The 21,333-nt window shown below is 35.6% G+C and overlaps 4 protein-coding genes and 1 pseudogene across 5 annotated transcripts; 2 read left to right on the forward strand and 3 right to left on the reverse strand.

Moving 5' to 3' along the window:
• Nucleotides 1-539: 539 nt before the first annotated feature.
• LOC104768869 (protein trichome birefringence) lies at nt 540-3,578 on the forward strand. Its single transcript, XM_010492946.3, has 5 exons — nt 540-1,917; nt 1,991-2,183; nt 2,273-2,466; nt 2,556-2,714; nt 2,802-3,578. Exons 1-5 carry the CDS (start codon nt 959-961, stop codon nt 3,154-3,156), a joined length of 1,860 nt encoding a protein of 619 aa, XP_010491248.2. The 5' UTR covers nt 540-958; the 3' UTR covers nt 3,157-3,578.
• A 979-nt stretch (nt 3,579-4,557) lies between these two features.
• Nucleotides 4,558-6,950, reverse strand: LOC104768870 (homeobox-leucine zipper protein HAT14-like). Its single transcript, XM_087503465.1, has 4 exons — nt 6,473-6,950; nt 5,725-6,053; nt 5,505-5,584; nt 4,558-5,146 (listed from the first exon to the last, which is right to left on the reverse strand). The coding sequence occupies exons 1-4, from the start codon at nt 6,780-6,782 to the stop codon at nt 4,855-4,857; spliced, it is 1,011 nt and encodes a 336-aa protein (XP_087359591.1). The 5' UTR covers nt 6,783-6,950; the 3' UTR covers nt 4,558-4,854.
• A 4,584-nt stretch (nt 6,951-11,534) lies between these two features.
• LOC104768875 (peroxidase 53) lies at nt 11,535-13,102 on the reverse strand. The gene is made up of 4 exons (XM_010492950.3): nt 12,683-13,102; nt 12,387-12,581; nt 12,130-12,295; nt 11,535-12,049 (listed from the first exon to the last, which is right to left on the reverse strand). The coding sequence occupies exons 1-4, from the start codon at nt 12,911-12,913 to the stop codon at nt 11,631-11,633; spliced, it is 1,011 nt and encodes a 336-aa protein (XP_010491252.2). The 5' UTR covers nt 12,914-13,102; the 3' UTR covers nt 11,535-11,630.
• Nucleotides 13,103-14,412: 1,310 nt separating this feature from the next.
• On the reverse strand, nt 14,413-16,101 carry LOC104768877 (peroxidase 54). Its single transcript, XM_010492951.2, has 4 exons — nt 15,792-16,101; nt 15,493-15,684; nt 15,141-15,306; nt 14,413-15,053 (listed from the first exon to the last, which is right to left on the reverse strand). The coding sequence occupies exons 1-4, from the start codon at nt 16,023-16,025 to the stop codon at nt 14,566-14,568; spliced, it is 1,080 nt and encodes a 359-aa protein (XP_010491253.2). The 5' UTR covers nt 16,026-16,101; the 3' UTR covers nt 14,413-14,565.
• Nucleotides 16,102-18,951: 2,850 nt separating this feature from the next.
• On the forward strand, nt 18,952-21,192 carry LOC104768878 (putative L-type lectin-domain containing receptor kinase S.5 pseudogene; annotated as a pseudogene). The gene has a single exon (XR_015593137.1). The product of XR_015593137.1 is annotated as a putative L-type lectin-domain containing receptor kinase S.5 pseudogene (transcript).
• Nucleotides 21,193-21,333: the final 141 nt, after the last annotated feature.

Raw genomic sequence — 21,333 nt, forward strand, 5'->3', positions numbered from 1 at the left:
TTTGAAAGTCATAGATTTATAATGCTAGAAGATTCTCTATAAGAGCTGGTGAAATGCGTTTTTGAAGAACAAAAAAAAAATAAAAAAAAGGGTCTACACGCTAAGACTTTGATGGCGCAAATTTAGAATTTTTGTATTTTTTAATTGCAAAAGGCATATTACCCCATCTCCATCCATACACTTTCCTCTTAATTACCCAAACCTGCCACCTAACTTAATTACGCAATTAAGAGATTTATTATTCATCAGTAAATAAATAAGTAAACACATATGACAATATATGGAAGATAAAATCTGAGTATCTCGCCAAAGCAAGGCTTTGAATTTTTTATTTTCCTTAGGCTTTTTGAAATTTATTTCAACATGAGCCAAGATCGAACACAATATATTCTTTGTTAAAACGGTTAGATCTAACGCATTATTTCCGCATTGTACCGTTGGATCATACAAATCACGAAGCCACGACTATTCTACACACTATACCACACCGTCGTAACACAACCACTTAAGACCAAACCTGGATTATCGTAACAGAAACAGTAATCACAAAAATTAATTTCTTTACGAGTCGTAGAGGACCGAAGTGGCAAAAAAGACAACAATAATGTTAAGTTCGAATCTCAAACACCCACCGCCACCGACACGCTTCTTCGAAGTGGCGATTTCAGTAAATAACTCCAAAATCAAGGGGTATTTTAATCACAAACACTAAACACTTGACTTTAAGTCGTTCACTAACGATGTGGTTTAAAACAAAACAAATATGGTCCTCTTTTATCTTAAACCCACTTTCTCCTGTTTCTAAAAAAGTCATCTCTTTTCCTTTTTCTTCTTCTTCATACCCATCTCTCTCTTCTCTGCGCATCCCTCTCTTTCTCTCTCTTAACCCTAAAAAAAAACACTCGTCACGCGCCACCACATTCCCAACTTCTAGTGACCCTTTACACCTTCTCCGACTATGGCGTCAGACGCCGTTAAGTATATGCCAATCCAAGGAGGCGGCGGAGGAACAACAACAGCCGCCGTCGCCGACATCAAGAGCTTCTTCTCCACCTTGAAACCCAAAAAAACTTCAACTTTTGCTTACGCTTTCGTCATAACCTTCGTCTCTTTCACTCTCTTCTTTGCTTTTAGTCCTTCTCCAAACTCATCTTCTCCTTGGTTCTCTAACATCTTCTCTTCCTCCACACCCACTACAACATCAGACAACACTTCCGGATCTCAGTTCTCTTCTATTTTCTCTTATATTATCCCCAATGTCACTTCAGCCAAACCCACCAATAGATCCAGCGACGCTACAGATCCTATCTCTGTTAACGCCACTTCTCCTCCTCCTCTCAATTCGAATTCCAAAAACAATACTTTACAAGCACCGGCGCCGGAAAATCGAACTCCGGTTGCTAAAAACGCAACCTTTGAGTCTCCGATCGTAAACGGAACCAACCCGGTTGTAAAAAACAACACTTTACCACATCCTCTGTTTTCAGACAAATCGTCGGCGAATGGATCAAGTAATCAGTCACAGACCACCACCACCACGACCACCGATACTGATCGAATTCCAAAAGCCGTGAAGAGTAACCAGACGACAGCTCCGGCGCCGTCGAAAGCACCCGTGTCGGTGGATCTGAAGTCCAATTCCAATACCAGTTCATCAACTGCTTCTTCTACACCGGAAAAACAGAGTAAAAACGATGACTCTGTTTCGTCGGTGAAGCAAGAGATCGAGAAGTGGAGTGATTCTCTAAAAGATTGTGAGTTCTTCGACGGTGAATGGATCATGGATGATTCGTATCCGCTTTACAAACCCGGTTCGTGTAAGCTTATCGATGAACAGTTCAATTGTATTTCAAACGGAAGACCCGACAAAGATTTTCAGAAACTCAAGTGGAAACCTAAGAGATGTAGTTTACCAAGGTAAGTTTGGTCGTTTGGGATAAGCTCAAAATATTATGGCTCTGTATCTAATTATAGACACATGTATGTGAAGGTTGAATGGAGCTATTTTGTTGGAGATGCTTAGAGGAAGAAGACTTGTATTTGTTGGGGATTCTCTAAATAGAAACATGTGGGAATCTCTGGTTTGTATTCTTAAAGGATCAGTGAAAGATGAGACCAAAGTTTATGAGGCTAGAGGAAGGCATCATTTCCGTGGGGAAGCTGAGTACTCTTTCGTCTTCCAAGTAAGGGGTTCTTCTTCCTTCTTGATTTGTTTACTTACACCAATTGGTTTGTTATATATATTAAGGGGTTCTCAAATTTTGATTGATAGGATTACAACTGCACGGTGGAGTTCTTTGTTTCACCCTTCTTGGTTCAAGAATGGGAAATTGTAGACAAGAAGGGAACTAAGAAAGAGACTTTACGGCTGGATTTGGTTGGGAAGTCATCTGAGCAGTACAAAGGAGCAGATATTATTGTATTTAATACCGGACATTGGTGGACTCACGAGAAAACATCCAAAGGGTACTTTAAAGCTCTCTCTCTTAATCTACTTGAATAATTTGCTCTGTCTTTGTATCCTATAGATCTGATTCTGGTGTTGATTTCTTTAGGGAGGATTATTATCAAGAAGGAAGCAATGTGTATCACGAACTCGCTGTTCTTGAAGCTTTCCGTAAAGCTTTGACTACATGGGGTCGATGGGTTGAGAAGAATGTGAATCCAACAAAGTCCCTTGTCTTCTTTAGGGGCTATTCCGCTTCTCATTTCAGGTAAAATGGAGATCATCTTTGAAGTGATCTTAGGTCTTAATCTTGTTGTTAATCAAAATCTTGACATTCTCTGAATTGTTTTTGCAGTGGTGGGCAATGGAACTCAGGAGGAGCATGCGATAGTGAAACAAAACCGATCAAGAATGACACATACTTAACCCCATACCCGTCTAAAATGAAGGTGCTAGAGAAAGTGCTAAGAGGTATGAAGACTCCAGTCACGTATTTAAACATCACGAGGTTAACAGACTACAGGAAGGATGGTCACCCGTCTGTATACCGGAAACACACCTTAACGGAAAAGGAGAAAAAGACACCATTGCTGTACCAAGACTGCAGCCACTGGTGCCTACCTGGAGTTCCCGACTCTTGGAACGAGATCCTATACGCTGAGCTGCTCGTTAAACTCAGTCAGCTCGGGCAAACACAACGGAAACCTTAAGGTTTTCTCTACCCCTAAATACTTGTTTGATCTCAACACTTTGCTTTCTATTTGATGGTAATTTGTTGATTATAGAATTGTGTAGAGTAAAAAAAAAGAAAGATGAAAAAATGTTTGATCACCAAGGTATCTTTGCTACTATTGGTTGTAAATGCTTTTGTCACGCCGAATACTATATTTAGCTCCAAGAATGAGAGGTTACATGTAAACATTTCTTACGATTCCAATTATTTATTACAGTAATGTTATTATCGTTACATTAGCCAAAGAAAAAAGTAGAGCATGGTTTTGCTATGTGTTTTTGATTGTTTGGAAGTTATAACAGTTTTATCATGTGAACGCAAGAATTTGCGTGTGGAACCAACGATGTGAGAGTTTGATGTGGAATTTGTCGATCACCGACATCAACTGAAAATAATAAACAATTTGTCCAAATTGGGGAAATAATGAGATTTGAAGACAATGGGTTTGGTCACATGGGATGTTTTGGACTTTTTGGCCACGAAGGTCTTAGGAAAAGGTCGTTAGGTCAAAATGCTTTTATGAGTTAAGTGCGATTTGATCCAACCTGGTGCAGTTGTTCGTCACGTGGCGTACTTGAGGTTACCTATTAAATTCTGTTATAATCCCTAGTAATTAATTTAGAAGAGTCATACATGTGACTGTTTGGTTGGAGATTGGGAAAAGCAGAAGAAGTGTTTATGTTTGTGTAGAAAGTAAGATTACGAATGCTTAAAATTGATGAAAACTGGATATATCTGAAGTACGCAGCACGAGACTCACCCGTACATATTTATTAATTATTACAAAAAAAAGTGGCCATGGGGGTATAAGCACCAAAACTACAAAATTACTTTTTAAGCATCCAACAATTTTGTGATAACATACAATGGTACTGATTGGGATAAATCATTCATGAAGGAACATGCACATCAAAACTATACTATAGGGGCCCATACGAACACCTCCCAAAGATCTTGGCTAATCGCAACAACTTCGGTGTACGTCTGATGATAAATGAGCTCATCAAAGCTCTTGACTATTCGTGTACTAACTATCAATGATTTGGACTGGAAAACTATGGGAAATTAGCGATTATTCAGACGAAATATTTTAAGCCCATCCCAAATAAGAAACTTGTATGGATTTGTAATGAACCAATTTGGTCCCACTTTTCTTATTGCAGAATCAAATTTCATTCCAAAGTTGCTGCAAATAAATTACATTAGTTTTGCAATAGAATTATGCGATGAAAAAATTGTGACTGGTTTTGGACTTTCGGTACAAAAAAAGATAAAAAATAAATAAATAAATAAACTCGATAATTAAACCTAAATTTTGGTCAGGATTTTGTGAACGACAAACCCCTTTTGCTTTAATGAAAAATAAAAGTATACAAGATCAAACCAAATATTTTCACTTTTTCTTTTGTCTTCTATCGTTCAATAAACATGTCATGATGTCAACCCTTTTCCTCCATCTATGTTTTTTTTTTTATAATCCGGTTCCATCCAAGAAAAACAAAACACTGACCGGATAATCGATCTATTCGTCTTTTAAAATTGGAGACGGTCGTCGTCCCAAATAATATGAAAAAAAAAAAGTAAATCTAAATATACACAAGAAGACCCAACTTTAAACCATGCACACTCGACCGTTTGCGCTAAAACTGTAACCAAATTATTTCGCACGTGCTTCTCATGAAACTTGTTTGGCCGAACGAGGCTTAACCGGACAGTGCAACGATGACGTAGCCAAACCTAGGTTTTGGGAAGCTGACGTGACCGGCTGTGTTGCTGAGGTGGCAACACGTTCGCAAGAAGGGCACATAGTGAGAGTAGTGGCCGGAAGTTGCATGTAGAACGGTGTGGAAGTCTTCAAGGTTCTCAATTCTTTAACCTCTTTTTGAAGCCTCCGGTTTTCTTCGGTTAATGACTCACAGCATCTCTTTAGGTATTCACAGTCCACTTCCGTTTGCTTCAGCTTTGTCCTATTATATTATCATATATCAGGTACAATAAACATAATATGTATGACATTGTGGTTAATTATGTAAAGAAGAGCTTCTTTTTTTTGGGGGGTCAAATTATGTAAAGAAGAGTTATGATTTGTTTGCCTTTTATAAATAAGTCACTATAAGCAATTATGTATGGATATGATGAGCGGAAGTGATATACTACTTTTGCACGAAAAATGACAAAGGATAGACATGCGACAATATGGTATTATTACTCGTGATGCATTTCGTCCTCATCCCTTTTTCAGACATTAATCATCACACAAAAGTATACGACTTCCAATGAAGGAAAAAAAACGTTTAGTATATGAATCTACTAATTTAAGCTAACCTGGCTCGTCTGTTTTGAAACCAAACTTCAACCTGACGAGGACGAAGATTCAACTGTTTCGCCAATGCAATCTTCTGTTTCTGCAATGTTTAAAAAATAATAAAACAAACATTTAAGGCTAAGATTTTGTTTTTTTTCTTTGAAATAAGTGAATAAAACAAATTCAAGAAAGATATCTTTTTATATTAAAAAAAAAAAAAGTCAAGAATGGGAAACGAACAGGATTAAGGGTACTGTGTTCTTTGAAGCTGTCTTCAAGAAACGCTGACTGGTCTTTAGAGAGTCTTAGTTTTTTCCTGGTGGATCCGTTTTCGTCATCGTTGTCTTCGTTGCTGGCTCTTGAAGCTGACCTCTCCAGTTCATCATCAATATCTCTCTTGTTGTTTCTTCTCTCGTAACCATAACTCTTAATCCCAAAGTCCAATTGGAACGACGAAGTTACACTGTTCGGAGGCGATACTGACATACTAGGCACCGCTTCCTCCACCTCATCTTCCTCTTCTGCCACCACCGTAGCTACTCCTGAGAGTATTCGTCCTTCTTGCCGACCTGTAAATTTAGTTCATGTCCTTTAGATAAATCAACGAATATGTTTTTTTTTTTTTAATAATTAGATAAATCAAACTAATTCGGGTAAAGTTAGGTATTAATCAAAGACATCCACAATTGATATATTTTTTTTCTTTCCATCAAAGAATATTTTGAAACCTGGTCCTTCTTTCTTGTCACAAATCAGACAAACCATTTTTGGAATCAGAAACATCCCATCCACACATACACTATACGATACATTCAGAAAATATAAATATTCGTATAACCGTAAGTATTATGGAATATAAGGAAAACACATGTAAGCCTAATTAGGGATTCTAATAAAATTTAATATGTTACAGTAATAAAACATGTAATCGCACCCTTTAAGTTTATCTAGCTTTTTATTAACTGAAAAGGAGTTTAAAGACCCTTACCGTTCTCAGGGAGCCAATTAGGGAAGTGAAGTTGAAGCTGTAGTGGTGGATCTACAGAAGACGAAACCCTAAATCCACCAAGATTATTTGTTCTTGGTGCCGGTTTCTTGTTCACAAACTCTACCGAGGGAGACGAAGAGGATGATAACGATCTGTGACCAGCAAAAGCAACATCTAAACCCATGCAGAATCCAAGATCCTTGTCGGAAGTTGAGGTCGACGAGGCAGATGGATTATTAATCTTCGAGTGCTTCTCCAAAAAAGGGAATTGTTTCTTCGTATTGTCGCCGAGAGACAACGCTAGTTCCATCGCTTACGAAGAAAAATAAGAGTTTTAGAGAGGGAGAGAGAGAGAGGGGACTCGGGGAGAGACTCGATCGGAACAAGAAGATCTGTTATGGTCCTTATGGAGTGATGAGATGAAAGTGAAACCCCACTTATTTATTTCCAAGTTCATTGTATTTTAATAATAATATACATTTATGTATTATGAACAAAATATGACTTAATATACGTGACTTTAAGTCATCATTTTCTTAGTTAGTGGAATAATGAATAGGTTTATATTTATGTAAATAATAATATATATTTTTAATATACGTGAAATGTGTCAAGAGTTTCTATGAAATTATTGAAAGATTATCTCTCTAGAACATATACTTTTCCCTTCTGTTTTAGACTTTTAGTTTCTTGTCACTACCGGGAAAATGTACTATTTTGGGGTTGATATGGATTTAAGAAGATCGATTGACCGACAACTGCCATTCACATACGCACGTGAATGCATATAAATATATCCCACATTCTTACACGAGACTGGCGCCTTGTGTCTTTGTTGTTATATTACTCCATCTCTATATATACAAATATGCATTTATGTTTGTATTTATAAGATCCAAAATTCGAAAATTTCGTATGCAATTCTTCCATTTTAAGATACTTTTCAAATATATATAAAAGAAAACAATCAAACTTATACTACTCCATATCATCGTAAGGTTTTTATGGCAATCAACTAGATAAATATATAAGAGTAAAAGTTGGAAAATATATATATATACACAAATGTACACCTGAGCATGCAAAAAGCTATATATGTTAGTAACTATATTTCGGTATTTTCGGAGCCTCTTATATTAAAATAAATAGTTCGTCGTTCACAATGCAGCCATTGACGAGATTAAGGAATAGTTATTTTCCTGAAGATGTGAGAGACTGTGTTTGTTGAAAATTATTGACGACCATAATTAGTTTGACCGGCCAGCGTAATTCTTGGTCACACGTTAATGATGAGGACTTTGATTTTCTTAAGTTTTAAGAGATTTAAACGAAAGTGGAAGTTGTTGGATAAAAAAAAATAGTGACGGTTGACATTGTAAGTTACCGTTTATTGCTGTAGTTAAAATATCAATGGTCGGTGAAGTAAGTTAAGAAGTTGATCACTAAAGTGCACTTTTTTTTTTAATTTACATAATTATTGACTTAATGACTAATTGTTGATATTGGATTAAATAACATGTATTTTCCTCTGTTATAAGAAAAATGTTTCTGTAATATGTTTTGCTAACAGTAGCTGTAATTGTTTATAGCGGCGGAGAAACAAATGACCTATATGGCTATATATCTTGTTTATTTTTAGAAACGGGACAAACTAAATTAGCGTGACTAATTCACATAACTAAAAGGTCATGATTAAGTTGGATTACTTGATTAAAGGGAATGGAAAAATTATGCTGTACCGAAATACAAAGGGGCGAACAAGACATAATGATTAACGATGATACTTAATGATACGAAGAAGAAGCAAAATGTGATAACGATGACCCATCAAACGGTCACGAAAACACCCAATTAGATTTTTTTTTTTTTTTTTTTTTTTAAGTTTGACCAAAATGATTTTGGCAAAATCGTTATTGGCTCAAAACTTTATTCATTACAGTGATGGTCCTAGAAAAAAAAAACTTGATTAATTTGTTCTTACCCAACATCATCAATACATTTTCCATTAATTATAACTTCTTTTTTTAACTTATTGCAAGTTGCTTTCAAGAAAAGTTTTGGACATTAAATAGCTTCATTGTTATGTGTATGAATGGTAACATGTCATAGATATGATATGAGAGTTGGTTTCAAATTAGTACGTTGTCATTAATTACAAAAAAAAAACTGTAGGGTCTTGATTGAATAATTCATGGAATAGTCGAAAAAAATAATGTAACACTCTACTGATTTTTTTTTACCAATCATAATGACATTCGAAGTTTTGCTATATTACAACCTACGTACGGACCAAAATTTATATCATTCTAATGTGTTTTCAGCCACATAAATTTGTTCATTTAGTGATTTTCCGTTTATTACTTTATTATGTATAGAGAGTTCTACATGTCGATAAACATACTCATAGCTATGTGCTATGTTTTTTCTTTGTCTATCAGCCACATATGATTCATTTTAATGTCTTTTTCAGCCACATTAACTAACTTAAATATCCATTTTTGCCTTGGACAGGTATGATTATAACTTATAAGAGTATGTTTTTAAAAATTTATAGAATTTGGGAATATGATTTGGGAATGGGAGTTATGGCTAAAACATGAAAAGAGAGTGAAAGGAAAGGACCCACACGCGTGGGACGCGGATGATAGATATCCTCCTCAAGTGAGATTGGGGTGTCATGCTTTTAGGCTCCTTGCAATTATTGAAGTCATGCATACTCTTATTATTGTGAATTTGTGATTATTAGTATGTCAAGAGAATTTTTTTGGCATCTCAATCTTTCTCTCAATTATTTATCTCTGTCCTACTACATTCATTATTGCATTCTATTTTTTTTTGTTTGGATCCCTTTTTATCTATCCACCATATTTTGAATTTCAGTATGTTCTGTGTAGTGTGTATACGCAATTAAACACCCGCCGATGTTGTTCAACAGGTATATGGCTTTCTTAGAGAATCCTATGTACATATCATTAAATAGTCTTGAGTTGTAGACATTAACCCCTTGTATATTTATGTAACGGATATATAGTTCGTGGACAAGACAATGTAAATTCCGTCAAATTTAAAACGACATTTAAGATTCATATATCCTATGCTATGCATGGTAACATTTTCAATTAGGGGTTATATAATTCCCATGCAAAGCATACATGAACCTAGATACTAGTAGTAATTAATATATATAAACCTTTTCATTTTTCCCCAATATAGTAGTTTTGTTGTAACAAGCAACCTAATTTGACCAACCCACATCAAATCCAATCGTGATTTAGTATAAACCTAATATGAACATACAAGTTATATGCCGGTATGTAGTTAATCACCGACTAAAAAATGAAAAAAAAAAAATGAAAAAAAAACGATGGCTTGCGTAACTGAATCCAACATTGGTTTTAAACAAATTTCGAACTCGTCTATATACCAACCCATTGGTGGCAAAAAATGGTTGTTGCTGTCGTTTCTTCCACGGCTATAAAGAGAGGCCAGCTTACCTATATGGCTACATATGCGGCGGTAGAGCTCTAATAGTATCTAATAGTATAAAAAGTTATTTAACATTTTTTTGAATAAACTTTTTGTGTATTCATCTGAATTGCCATGACAATGGGAAACCCATGTTTTTAAAAAAATATCTTCGTAACAGCTTTTTTTGGTAGTTGCTGACATTTATTTCGACAGAGGTTCACAAACATCCATATTTTACCAAAATGAAGTTGAAGAGGAGAGAGTCACCACGTGACAACGTGCCTGATGAAGTAATTATGAGATAATTGAATTGATGAAACGAGTTGAGGGTCCACTTTGTCTTGCTTGAGAAGAGGCAGATCTACACACAGGCAATCATTTGCTCATGGGACCTTTTTTTTCCTTTTCTTAAAACTTGAGTTAGCGTTAAATATATTTGTGCATTTCTTCATTGTTCATCTTTTTTTGTCGTCCTCTCAAGTGTTAAAACTGTATTAACTATCTCACGAGAGAGAGAGAGAGTGAGTTCAGAGACTAATTAAGAATTTTTTTTTTTACTTTTTAGCTTTATGTCAATTTTACAATAATCAACATATATAGTGCATCTCTAGTAATTAGTTACTACATTCGACTAACAAATACTATGATTGAGATTGACATATAGCTTTCACTTTTTAATTTCAGTATTCCTTCGACTTTTTCTCAAACACTAAAATATGATTTGTAGATATATACCTACCATGCTCTTACGGTTCTCTTTTGTTTTGCGATCAATTTTGATGGTTTTGATTCACAACTTTTCTCCCACTACGTTTGTCACAAATCATTATCATCGTCTTCTCTAATACCACCGGCCGGTAATAACCCATACGAACAATCGATTATATTATCCGGAATACTTCCAATAGTAGGGAGTGTAAGAATATTACATAGCACATCTGTTAGGGCATATGACAGATCACTAGTATATTTGTATAACATTTGCTTTCAAAAAAAAAAAAAAATTATTTGCTTCCACGTTGAGTTGATAGAAACAACCTTCACATTCAATTTTAATTTGTCTTCTTTTAACCTTTTTCTCTGTTGTTTTAAAAATTAGATACTTGAGAAGTCTGAACTGTGGTAGGATGTCTTTATGGTAATTCATTTTTAATTAGTGGTTTCATTCATTCATTCTTTGAAATATGTATAGAAGAAATAAGAGAATCACATTCGTATTTGAGTAGTTTCGCGTGGAAGGGGACCGATATATCTTGACCGCAAAATCAGCCTATTTTTGTCGGTGAAATCATTCCACAAGGACTGTAATGATGGTTGATAATTCGATAAACATGTTAGGACGGTTTTTTTCCATCGTTATTGATTTGGTGATTCGTAAAATAATTTGTCAATGATAAATTCTCTGTCGGAGCCCACAAGATAAAGTGAAGAATTCAAATTTTCTGCAATCCTCTCCGTAAATAAAAGAGAATTTTCCATTATTTACACTTCAATAAAATAGTAAAAACTACTAGTAAAATGTTTGCTGATTTTTCAGTGATTTTACGTAGGTTTTAATTATCATTAATTTAGAAAGATTTGAATGCAATAGATATTTGATGCGATTATGATAACAAAATTATTCAAATTCAACCAGAGCTTGCAAATATTCCTTTTTTTTTAAAGGGAAAAGGAGCATTAATTAAGGAAATCAACTTCCGTTAACCTTCTTACAGTCTAACCTAATCTCTCCATTACTACCAGTCAAGGGACTAATGTTCCCCATGTTGATCATGGACTGTGCAAAGGTCTGAAAAAACAGAGTCTGGTTACTTGCAAAGGACGTAACGATCGCGATGGTGGATGAACCAGTGGTAGAGAACAGCTCTTGATCTGACTGAAGAAGCCCATTGTTGCTCTGCAGGTTCGTGAAGTAATTGTTATCGAACGCATCAGGTGTGCTCAGGTCGAGATTGGTGATCGTTGTTGCGCTGCCGTTTTGAGGACATAGCTGTTGCAGACTGCTGAGAAGCGTTGAGTTTAGAGTCGGGTCGGGGTTTCCTGTCCCGCTGAAATTGAATAGTCTGTTGTTGAACACTCCACATCGAGCACGCCCGAACGTATGCGCTCCTACGTTGATCCACAAAAGATGGGATTAGGGTTCTGTTTCAACTTGTGCCGTAAGTAACTAAACATGTATATGAAATTACCAGATAAAGCTACTAGATCGTTCGTATTTAGCCCTACAGCCGAAAATTTAGATGTGATGTTGCTAAGGCTTTCGAGGGGAGAAGGAATGGCCGAATTCGCCCCTGCAAGGTTTGCGGTGAGACTATCTCTTCTTCCTAGTAATACAGTCCATGATGGCCCTCCTGCCTGAAGATGATCAAAGAACGTACATATATTAATCTTTACCACGAGAATGTTTAGTTCTGTTTTGTAATGTTCACAAAGAACGTGTAATTACCAAAGACACGGAAGCCTCAGAGGCAAGAGCTAAAACGTCAGAGCAAGAGACAACACCAGGGCAAGCGTTTTCGAGGGCAGTCTTGATATTATCGACAACATTGAATCCTCTTGCTGAGTTTGCATTCGGACCAGCGTTCTTTTCGCTCTGGATGCTTCCACTGACGTCGTCAAGCAAGATCGACGCATCACAACCCTTTTAAAAAAAAAAAAAAAGAAGCAAAGTAACGGTTTAGAGCGAAACATATCAAAATAGGGATTTAAGTTAAAGAGTTTCATTGAGAAAGATTAGTGTACATTAACAAAGCAGTCGTGAAAATGAAGGCGGATGAGGCTGGCTCCGATTCTTGTATCGGACTGAAGAGCTTGCTGAATAGTGCTGCGTACGATGGCAGAGGCGTTAGGGCAAGTCCCAGAGTAAAACGTTGCGTTTAGTTGAGCAGATGATGTCCCAAAGATTGAGGAAACGATAGCAATAAGACTGATGATTAACAAACCATCACGAGTAGGAAGATTTGTTACAGCCATTGATTAATTAGGTTTTGATAAATGATGATAAAAAGTTTTGATTAGTTATTTCCACTGATTGGTGCGGAACTTATGACCTATTCTTGATCATTTTGAAATAATTGTATATATAGAGAAAAAGTTGATTAAAACGCGTATTTCTTGACTGATATCGATCATGAAAGTGAAAGATTTTGGATGAAGCCAAATAATTAGAGAATAACGTGTGTGTTTGTCTACATAGTCCAAAAGATGAGAAAAAACGCTGGTGTTTCTACCTTTTGTTTAGTTGAAATTAATTTGTCTTTAGGTTACACTATCTCCATCACATGCATTATTGTAATCGATCCCACGCGGTTGGTAAAATGAAGTTAAAAGATTTTTGCGTTCTTGAGACGAAATCGGTGGTTTTAATTCTTTCTTTAATACGAGAAAAAATAATTAAACAATACACTAAAATAAGTATGATTAAGCCATACTTCAATCTCAAAATTAAAATTAACAGCAAACATCTTTAATGCACTTAGGTTCCCCTGTTCAACATTTTGTGAAAGATATCTCAATTCTCATAAAGAATGCAAAATTTTAGATAAAACTTTTTAAAGCTAGGCTACAAAATTTAGTTTATAAGTCACATTCTGTGAACGATCAAAAATACTAGATTTGAAAGAACCGCTGCCTTCAAATGTATAAAGTTCTTGGAGTTTTTTTTGTACAATTTTTAAAGAATTAACTTTGTAAATAAGTATAACTTAAAGAGTAAATATACTTTTAACACCAAATATACTTTTAAATGTTAATATAGATGATTAAATTACATTAAAATATCTTAAAATATTATTATAAATATATAATTTTCATCAAACAATTCAACATAAGTCGTGAACATTGTTTTATAAACTTGATGGACGGATTTATTCAAACTAAAGTTTTAATATTTGTGCATGTATCCAATAATGATGGTTTAGACATCAAATCTTCAATTATAGTCAAAAAGGCTACAAAAAAGAAATGAAGAGGAATCCTTACTCCAGAACTGCATTGTTTGTAGAGAAAGAAAATGTTGATGAGAGCGGTGGGCAGGTTTTAGGGCCGTGGAACGCTACGATAAAATGTAAAGAAGTGGTTTTTTTGGTGATTCTGTGTTAGGGGTATCTTTAGTTAATACTACATGTTTATGAATCTTTAATATGATTCCCATTTTCCTATTATTGACACAAAATCCATGTATTAATCACTTGATAATAATAACACCAAACCTTTTCTCTTTATATATTGTTTCAAGTCACTTTATAATACTTACTTCCAAATCTGAAGTCAAATCTCAACTACTCTTTCACAACTTGTGGACCACAAGAAGGAAAAACAAAATTCAACGTGATAAATTCATATATTAATGTATTATTTTGGAATATACTAGACGTGATACATCCATGCATGTATTTGGGCGTAATAAAGGTTTTAAAATATTTTTAACAAAAAAAAAAAGGTTTTAAAATATTGAAATTATCACAATACTGTAAAACAAAACCCTTCCACTGCACTCAGCTTTTTTTATTTTCTTCCCGAGCAAAACTTATTTATTTTTACAGAAATGGTTAAGCTTATTACGAATGATATATAGTAATTCAAAATGTATGATACACAAACGGTGAAACTGAACCCATCATTTTTCACATATCTGCTACACTCACCGGTCCGTCAGATTGTAACTGAATGTCCTCTGCTTCAGTACTGGCTGATGACTGTCCATTAACCACCTTACAATCTTGTCTAATCTCTCCACTACTCCCAGTCAAGGGACTAATGTTCCCCATATTGATCATAGACTGAACAAACGCCTCGAAAAACAGGGTCTGGTTACTTGCAAAAGAATTAACAATTGCAACTGTGTCTGAACCGGTGTTGGAGAACAGTTCCTGGTCTGACTGAAGAAGCCCATTGTTACTCTGAAGGTTCGTGAAGTAACTGTTATCAAACGCATCAGGTGTGGTCAGATCGAGATTGGTGATCCCTGATCCGCTGCCGTTTTGAGGACATATCTGTTGAAGACTGCTAAGAAGTGTTGAGTTCAAAGTCGGGTCGGGGTTTCCTGTACCGCTGAAGTTGAATAGTCTATTGTTGAACGTTACGCATTTACCACGCCCAAATGTATGCGCTCCTATATACGCACGTTGGCACTAATTAGGGTTTTGTTTGAATTGAGCCGCAAGTATAACTAAACGTGCATGTCAGATGATTTAATTACCAGACAAGGCTACTACATCGGTTGTATTTAGCCCGACAGCTACAAATTTAGATGTTATGTTGTTAAGGCCTTCGAAGGGAGAGGGAAGTGACGAATTGGCCCCAGTCAGGTTTGCGTTCAGACCATCTCTTCTTCCTAATAACACACTCCATGAAGGCCCTCCTGCCTGTAGATGATCAAAAATGTTTATATTTTTATATAGATGAATGTGAACATAATTAAATGTAATATTAGGTAAATAAAACGGGCTTTTTCATCTGGTCCAGCCGCCAAAGACACAATTTATATAAAATATGGATGTATGTATGTATTGTTTAATATGTTTACGAAGAAATTAAGTATTATGTATTACCAAAGACACGGAAGCCTCTGAGGCAAGAGCTAAAACGTCAGAGCAAGAGACAATGCCAGGACAAGCATCCTCGAGGGCAGTCTTGATATTGTCGACAACATTGAATCCTCTAGTTGAGTTTGCGTTGGGAGGAGCGTTTTTCTCGCTCTGGATGCTTCCAGTATCGTCAAGCAAGAGCGACCCGTCGCAACCCTTTTCAAAAGTAAAGCAGCGGTTTAGTGTAAAAAAAAAAAAAAGTAGAAGGCTTGATATTAAAGACACTTAGATATCAAGAAGCTTATTTTAATATTTTCTTATACATTAACAAAGCAGTCGTGAAAATGAAGGCGGATGAGGCTTGCCCCGATTCTAGGGTCAGATTGAAGAGCTTGCTGAATAGTGCTGCGAACGATAGCAGAGGCGTTAGGGCACGTCCCGGAGTAAAACGTAGCATTTAACTGCGCCGATGATGTCCCAAACAATAAAGAAACGATAATAAGAAGGCTGATGTTGAAGAAACCATCACAAGTAGAAGAAGATCTTGTTACAGCCATTAATCAGGTTTCGGAAATAATGGCAGGATTTCGATTAGTTTTCTTGCTAAACTGATTGATTTTAAACTTATGATTAATCTAAGTAGTTAATTAATCATTATATAGGCAATAAAAGCTGATTTAACCTTAGTAAAAAACAAGTCAAAGTGTGTGTGTTTGTTTACCAAGTCAAAAGATGAGAAAAGATGGCGCTTCTAGAATTTATGTAGCGCGTATTTGTTGTAGTTTAGTCATTAACGTAAGAAAATGTTGAGTCTACAATATTCGTTTCTTAGTCATGTTCCACGAAAAGTGAAAGAGTTGTTAGCTGTAGCGTGACTTACAGCTGTATGTTTGAGGCCTTGAGGGAAATTATAGATTTTAAGTTTTAACCTTAATAAATTAGTCACTACGTACTCACACAATCAATTTCTTTTGCAAAGAACTCACAGCTCTGGTTAGGTTAGGCTGTATTATCAATTTAACCTTCATCGTTAATTTTTCCAATGACTACACCTTTTATTCACCTCTATCCACTATACATCTCTCCAAGTTACTAGATGTCCATTTTGCATCTCTCAAAAGGATATATTATATTATTTTCTGCATTTTCTTCATCCTCATTGTTAGTTTTTTTTTTTTTTTTTTTTTTTCATATCCTTTTTGCTTCTTTTGTGGTCACCAGTCAAATCCTTAGTTACAATTAATTATACACATACTGAGAATTCTTGCAAAAATTAAATAAAAAATAACGTAGTAGTTTACCACCACACAAAACATATTTAAGATTATACAACACTCAGAAACACTAACATACAAGTTTACCACCACACAAAACATATTATTAAGATTAAACAACACTCAGAAAATCTAATAGAAAAATAATATTAGAAAAGTTCAAATATAGTAACAAATTGACCTCTATGTAAAAGAAGATTGTAGGGTACAAGATTTGGATATTCAATAAAATCAAAGAGAAAGATTGATTAATCTTGCTGAATCGGGAATCAAAAAGCACGGAAAACCAGTTTCAAGAAGATAATGAACAGATCGATTACGAATACATGTCAACGAACTGTTCTGTGTGTTTTGCAAGCATGCTTGATATTTTTCGATCGTGAAAAAACAAGTTAGATGAGTGACTTATCCACCTCGTAAGACCACACCACTAACTTATTTTATTCATGTCAAAAAGTTATCAAACATACGACATACATATAACACAGTACAGTTAGTTCACAAGTATTCTCCAATCTCCATTACCCCGTTCTCCTCTCCATGAAACCGGTATTCTCCAATCTATGGTCTTATTACTGACTATTTCTCACTTGGACTTGCTTCATATTTTATTGTGTGAAAAAAGAGTCATGCACTTGTAGTCTTATATAAAAAAAAACCAAAGATATATAAGAGATAAGATATGAGAATCCAAATATTCTAAACTTAAACATTCAGTGGCTAAAATTAAGTAAATTTAGGATAAGATGAAAATCTAACAAGATCTGAAAATTCTCCACATACTATTTTTTTTTGTTAATACCATTTTTAGAGTTAAAAAATGTTTGAATGGATGTTAATGAATAAAATTAGGTTATTTTCTTTTTTTTCCTCTATATTTATCTACATATTTTTTACATTGTGACTCGTTTTCACTAGGCTTTGTCAAAATTTAATTTCACTTATATCAAGCCGTCGGATCCTAAAACATGTTCAAAAAATTATAAATTAACCCCAATATTTTTTCTGTTTGAAGCTCTTTCGCCACTTTTGTCTTCGTCAAGGTCTCACGCTCGTCGACCACACGTCTCTATTTTCTGTTAAAACTCATCCATTATTAGTTATTTTACATCTTTGGTCAAGCGTACGTCCACACTACTTTAGCCGATCGGATCCAAATATTCGAAATCTTTTCAGCTCATTTGATTTGGTTTGCACTTCAGAATGTCATCACCAACTCCCATATGCCTTTAAATCCAATTATTCATTATGCTTTTGGACCATCGAAACTATTCTTAATATCATCATTAATTACTTCTTCGTTAAGATATTACCCATACTTCCATCAGCTTAATAGACAATAACTATTATTCAAGCATATATTTTTTTAGAAAACTTGCAAAAATGATTCATATATACATATTTTTCTCGTTTATTAATTATATTGTCTGAAACAATATAGCTTCGTCTTTCCTGACTCATTGTGTCACTGTCAAGCAGGCTATTAAGAACTTGTAAAAGTTACCAAAAATCTTTTCAAATAAAATAGAGTCTAAATATCTTACCTTATCTTATATTAGTGGTACAGTATGTCGACTTTGAGAACTGAAATAAAAATTATTAATTTCTAACATATTGTGCAAAAAGAAAAACTCGTGATTATTATATTAATCTCCACTACAATCAACTTTTGTTGCCGAGACAGCCTCTCAAGCGAGTATCAAGATAGAAGTCTATCAATTTTGTAGCTTTATATATGACTTTTCACATGTTAGCTTGTGCAACGAAAAGTAAGAGCTCATCACTAAGTTAGTTTTATACATATTATAAATTTATAATATGAGTTTTCAAATACTAGAGGTTCTTACTTCTTTACATGTAAGATTTGCTTTTGAATATGTCTCAATTAATAATGGCCTTTAAGAATTTATCAAAATTATCAGTTTATATCTTAAGCAAAACTAGATATCAACTTGTATTTGAATATTAAATTACACATAATTTCAACGTTTAAAACAATATTATATTTTGACAAAATATTAGCTAAGGAAGACTTATCCAATAACCCGTTAAAAATAGTAACAAATCAACTCGTTGCTGTTGAAAAGTCAAGGAAAAAAAATATTCTTTTTGTTGAAAAGTAAAATCAAAATTTTCCAGTTTAGAAGCAGTCGTATTATGACTCAAAATTTTAAGTAAAACTTTGATTAGCCATTTTAATTGTACTACAACACACATTAACGAAAAACCATATAAGCTTTAATTTATTGCATCTCTGACGCTGCAGAACCAAAACACACACAAAAGAAAAAGAAAAAAAAAGTATGAGATTTTCTATTGCGTGGAAGCTCCTGTTCTTGATTCTAACCATAGCTTGTAAGATCGAGACACAAGTGAAGTGCTTAGAGTTCGATTTCCCTAGGTTTAATGTGAGCGATGATCCGAAATTGATCCGAGAAAACTCATACATTGCCCTTGGAGCAATCCAAGTGACTCCTGATGTTCGTGGTGGCTCTATAGCGAACCAAGCGGGCCGAGCGCTCTACATAAAGCCATTTACGCTATGGAGGAAAGGCAAGATTGCTACTTTCAACACTACTTTCGTTATTAACATCTCGAACCAAACCGATCCCGGAGGGGACGGCTTAGCCTTCGTTCTCACATCCGAGAAGACCGTTCCTCATGACAGCTCAGGTATGTGGCTTGGTTTGGTCAACGCAATGACAAACATGACTCGCACGTCGAGGATCGTTTCTGTTGAGTTCGACACAAGGAAGAGTCATCCGGGAGATCTTGATGGAAACCATATAGGTCTAAACTTGAACAGCATCGATTCGGTTGTTCAAGAATCTTTGAGCAGTCGAGGGATCATGATCAGTTCCAAAGATGACTTAATCGCACATGTTCGGTATGATGGTAAGAATCTATCGGTTCATGTCTCAAGAAACTTGGATGTTTATGAACAGAGGAACTTAGTGTTTTCTAGGGCTATAAATCTCTCAGCCTATCTTCCTCAGAGAGTTTATGTTGGCTTTACCGCTTCAACAAGCAATTTCACGGAGCTTAATTGTGTGAAATCATGGAGGTTTGAAGGTTCGGATATCGATGGAGATCGAAAACTGTTATGGCTCTGGATCACTATCCCTAGTGTGTGTGTACTTGTAATAGGAGCTTTCTTAGGGGGGTTGTACTTGAGATCTAGGTCAAAGGCAGGGGAAACAAATCCAGATATAGAAGCCGAGCTAGATAATTGCGCTGCAAACCCTCAGAAGTTCAAGCTGAGAGAGCTAAAGAGAGCAACAGGAAACTTTGGCGTGGAGAACAAACTTGGGCAAGGAGGGTTTGGGATGGTCTTTAAAGGGAAATGGCAAGGTAGAGACATAGCTGTGAAACGAGTTTCAGAGAAATCGCACCAAGGGAAGCAAGAGTTCATATCCGAGATCACAACTATAGGTAATCTGAATCATAGGAACCTGGTGAAGTTATTGGGATGGTGCTACGAGAGAAAGGAGTATCTTCTGGTTTATGAGTATATGCCTAACGGAAGCTTGGACAGATACCTTTTCTTGGGAGACACGTCAAGATCAAACCTAACATGGGAGACAAGGAAGAACATTATCACAGGGCTATCTCAAGCTTTGGAGTATCTTCACAATGGATGCGAGAAGAGGATACTTCACCGAGACATAAAGGCTAGCAACGTAATGCTTGACTCGGACTTCAACGCGAAGCTCGGTGATTTTGGGCTTGCCAGGATGATTCAGCAAAGCGAAATGACTCATCATTCAACAAAGGAGATCGCTGGAACACCAGGATACATGGCTCCTGAGACTTTTCTCAACGGGAGAGCCACAGTGGAAACAGATGTGTATGCGTTCGGAGTTCTAATGCTCGAAGTAGTCTCGGGGAAGAAACCGAGCTATGTCTTGGTCAAGGAGAACCAGACCAACTACAACAATAGCATTGTGAATTGGCTATGGGAGCTATACAGAAATGGAACCATCCTAGATGCTGCAGATCCAGGGATGGAAAGTTTGTTCGATGAAGAAGAGATGAAAAGCGTTTTGCTCTTAGGACTTGCTTGTTGTCACCCGAATCCAAACCAAAGACCGTCCATGAAAACGGTGTTGAAGGTGTTAACAGGTGAAACTAGCCCACCTGATGTGCCTACAGAGAGACCAGCTTTCATGTGGCCAGCCATGCCTCCATCTTTCAGTGACACTGAATACTCTCTTCCAGGGAGTCAAATCCATTCGCTCACCGAGCTTACTGGCCGGTGACAATAATCTTTATTTGTGTGTTTTTCAAGAACTGGGTTTGTTTCTTTTGTGGACATAGAATCTGATTGTCCTACTGATCATAGAAGTGTTTTCTTTTATTTTTTGAAACTTTCTTTGTTCCTATTATGTTTTTGTATCTTCCTCTGTTTATATAATCCAGAGATGTGTAAAACTCTGCTTTTGGCTTCTTATTTATTTTTTATTTTGTCTGAGACAACAATAATGAAATAACCAACCAACCATCAAACAGATATATCCAAATTAGTAGGAACTGACTAAAAATTTGACCATAGTCTAACGAACTATTTCAATGTAATCACATTATATTTTGT

Source organism: Camelina sativa, chromosome 20 (assembly GCF_030686135.1).
Source record: "Camelina sativa cultivar CO46 ecotype springtype chromosome 20, ASM3068613v1".
Taxonomy (NCBI): domain Eukaryota; kingdom Viridiplantae; phylum Streptophyta; class Magnoliopsida; order Brassicales; family Brassicaceae; genus Camelina; species Camelina sativa.

Excerpts from the sequence above, each read along its gene's own strand:
- LOC104768877 (XM_010492951.2), bottom strand. The coding sequence starts at position 16,025 with ATGGCTGTAACAAGATCTTCTTCTACTTGTGATGGTTTCTTCAACATC. Across the intron at positions 15,685-15,791 it reads TTCACGACTGCTTTGTTAAT|GGTTGCGACGGGTCGCTCTT; the intron begins GTATAAGAAAAT and ends ACTTTTGAAAAG. Across the intron at positions 15,307-15,492 it reads CAGAGGCTTCCGTGTCTTTG|GCAGGAGGGCCTTCATGGAG; the intron begins GTAATACATAAT and ends GATCATCTACAG.
- LOC104768869 (XM_010492946.3), top strand. The coding sequence starts at position 959 with ATGGCGTCAGACGCCGTTAAGTATATGCCAATCCAAGGAGGCGGCGGA. Across the intron at positions 1,918-1,990 it reads AAGAGATGTAGTTTACCAAG|GTTGAATGGAGCTATTTTGT; the intron begins GTAAGTTTGGTC and ends ATGTATGTGAAG. Across the intron at positions 2,184-2,272 it reads AGTACTCTTTCGTCTTCCAA|GATTACAACTGCACGGTGGA; the intron begins GTAAGGGGTTCT and ends TTTGATTGATAG.
- LOC104768870 (XM_087503465.1), bottom strand. The coding sequence starts at position 6,782 with ATGGAACTAGCGTTGTCTCTCGGCGACAATACGAAGAAACAATTCCCT. Across the intron at positions 6,054-6,472 it reads TAATTGGCTCCCTGAGAACG|GTCGGCAAGAAGGACGAATA; the intron begins GTAAGGGTCTTT and ends CTAAATTTACAG. Across the intron at positions 5,585-5,724 it reads AACACAGTACCCTTAATCCT|AAACAGAAGATTGCATTGGC; the intron begins GTTCGTTTCCCA and ends TAAACATTGCAG.
- LOC104768875 (XM_010492950.3), bottom strand. The coding sequence starts at position 12,913 with ATGGCTGTAACAAATCTTCCTACTCGTGATGGTTTGTTAATCATCAGT. Across the intron at positions 12,582-12,682 it reads TTCACGACTGCTTTGTTAAT|GGTTGTGATGCGTCGATCTT; the intron begins GTACACTAATCT and ends TTTTTTTAAAAG. Across the intron at positions 12,296-12,386 it reads CTGAGGCTTCCGTGTCTTTG|GCAGGAGGGCCATCATGGAC; the intron begins GTAATTACACGT and ends GATCATCTTCAG.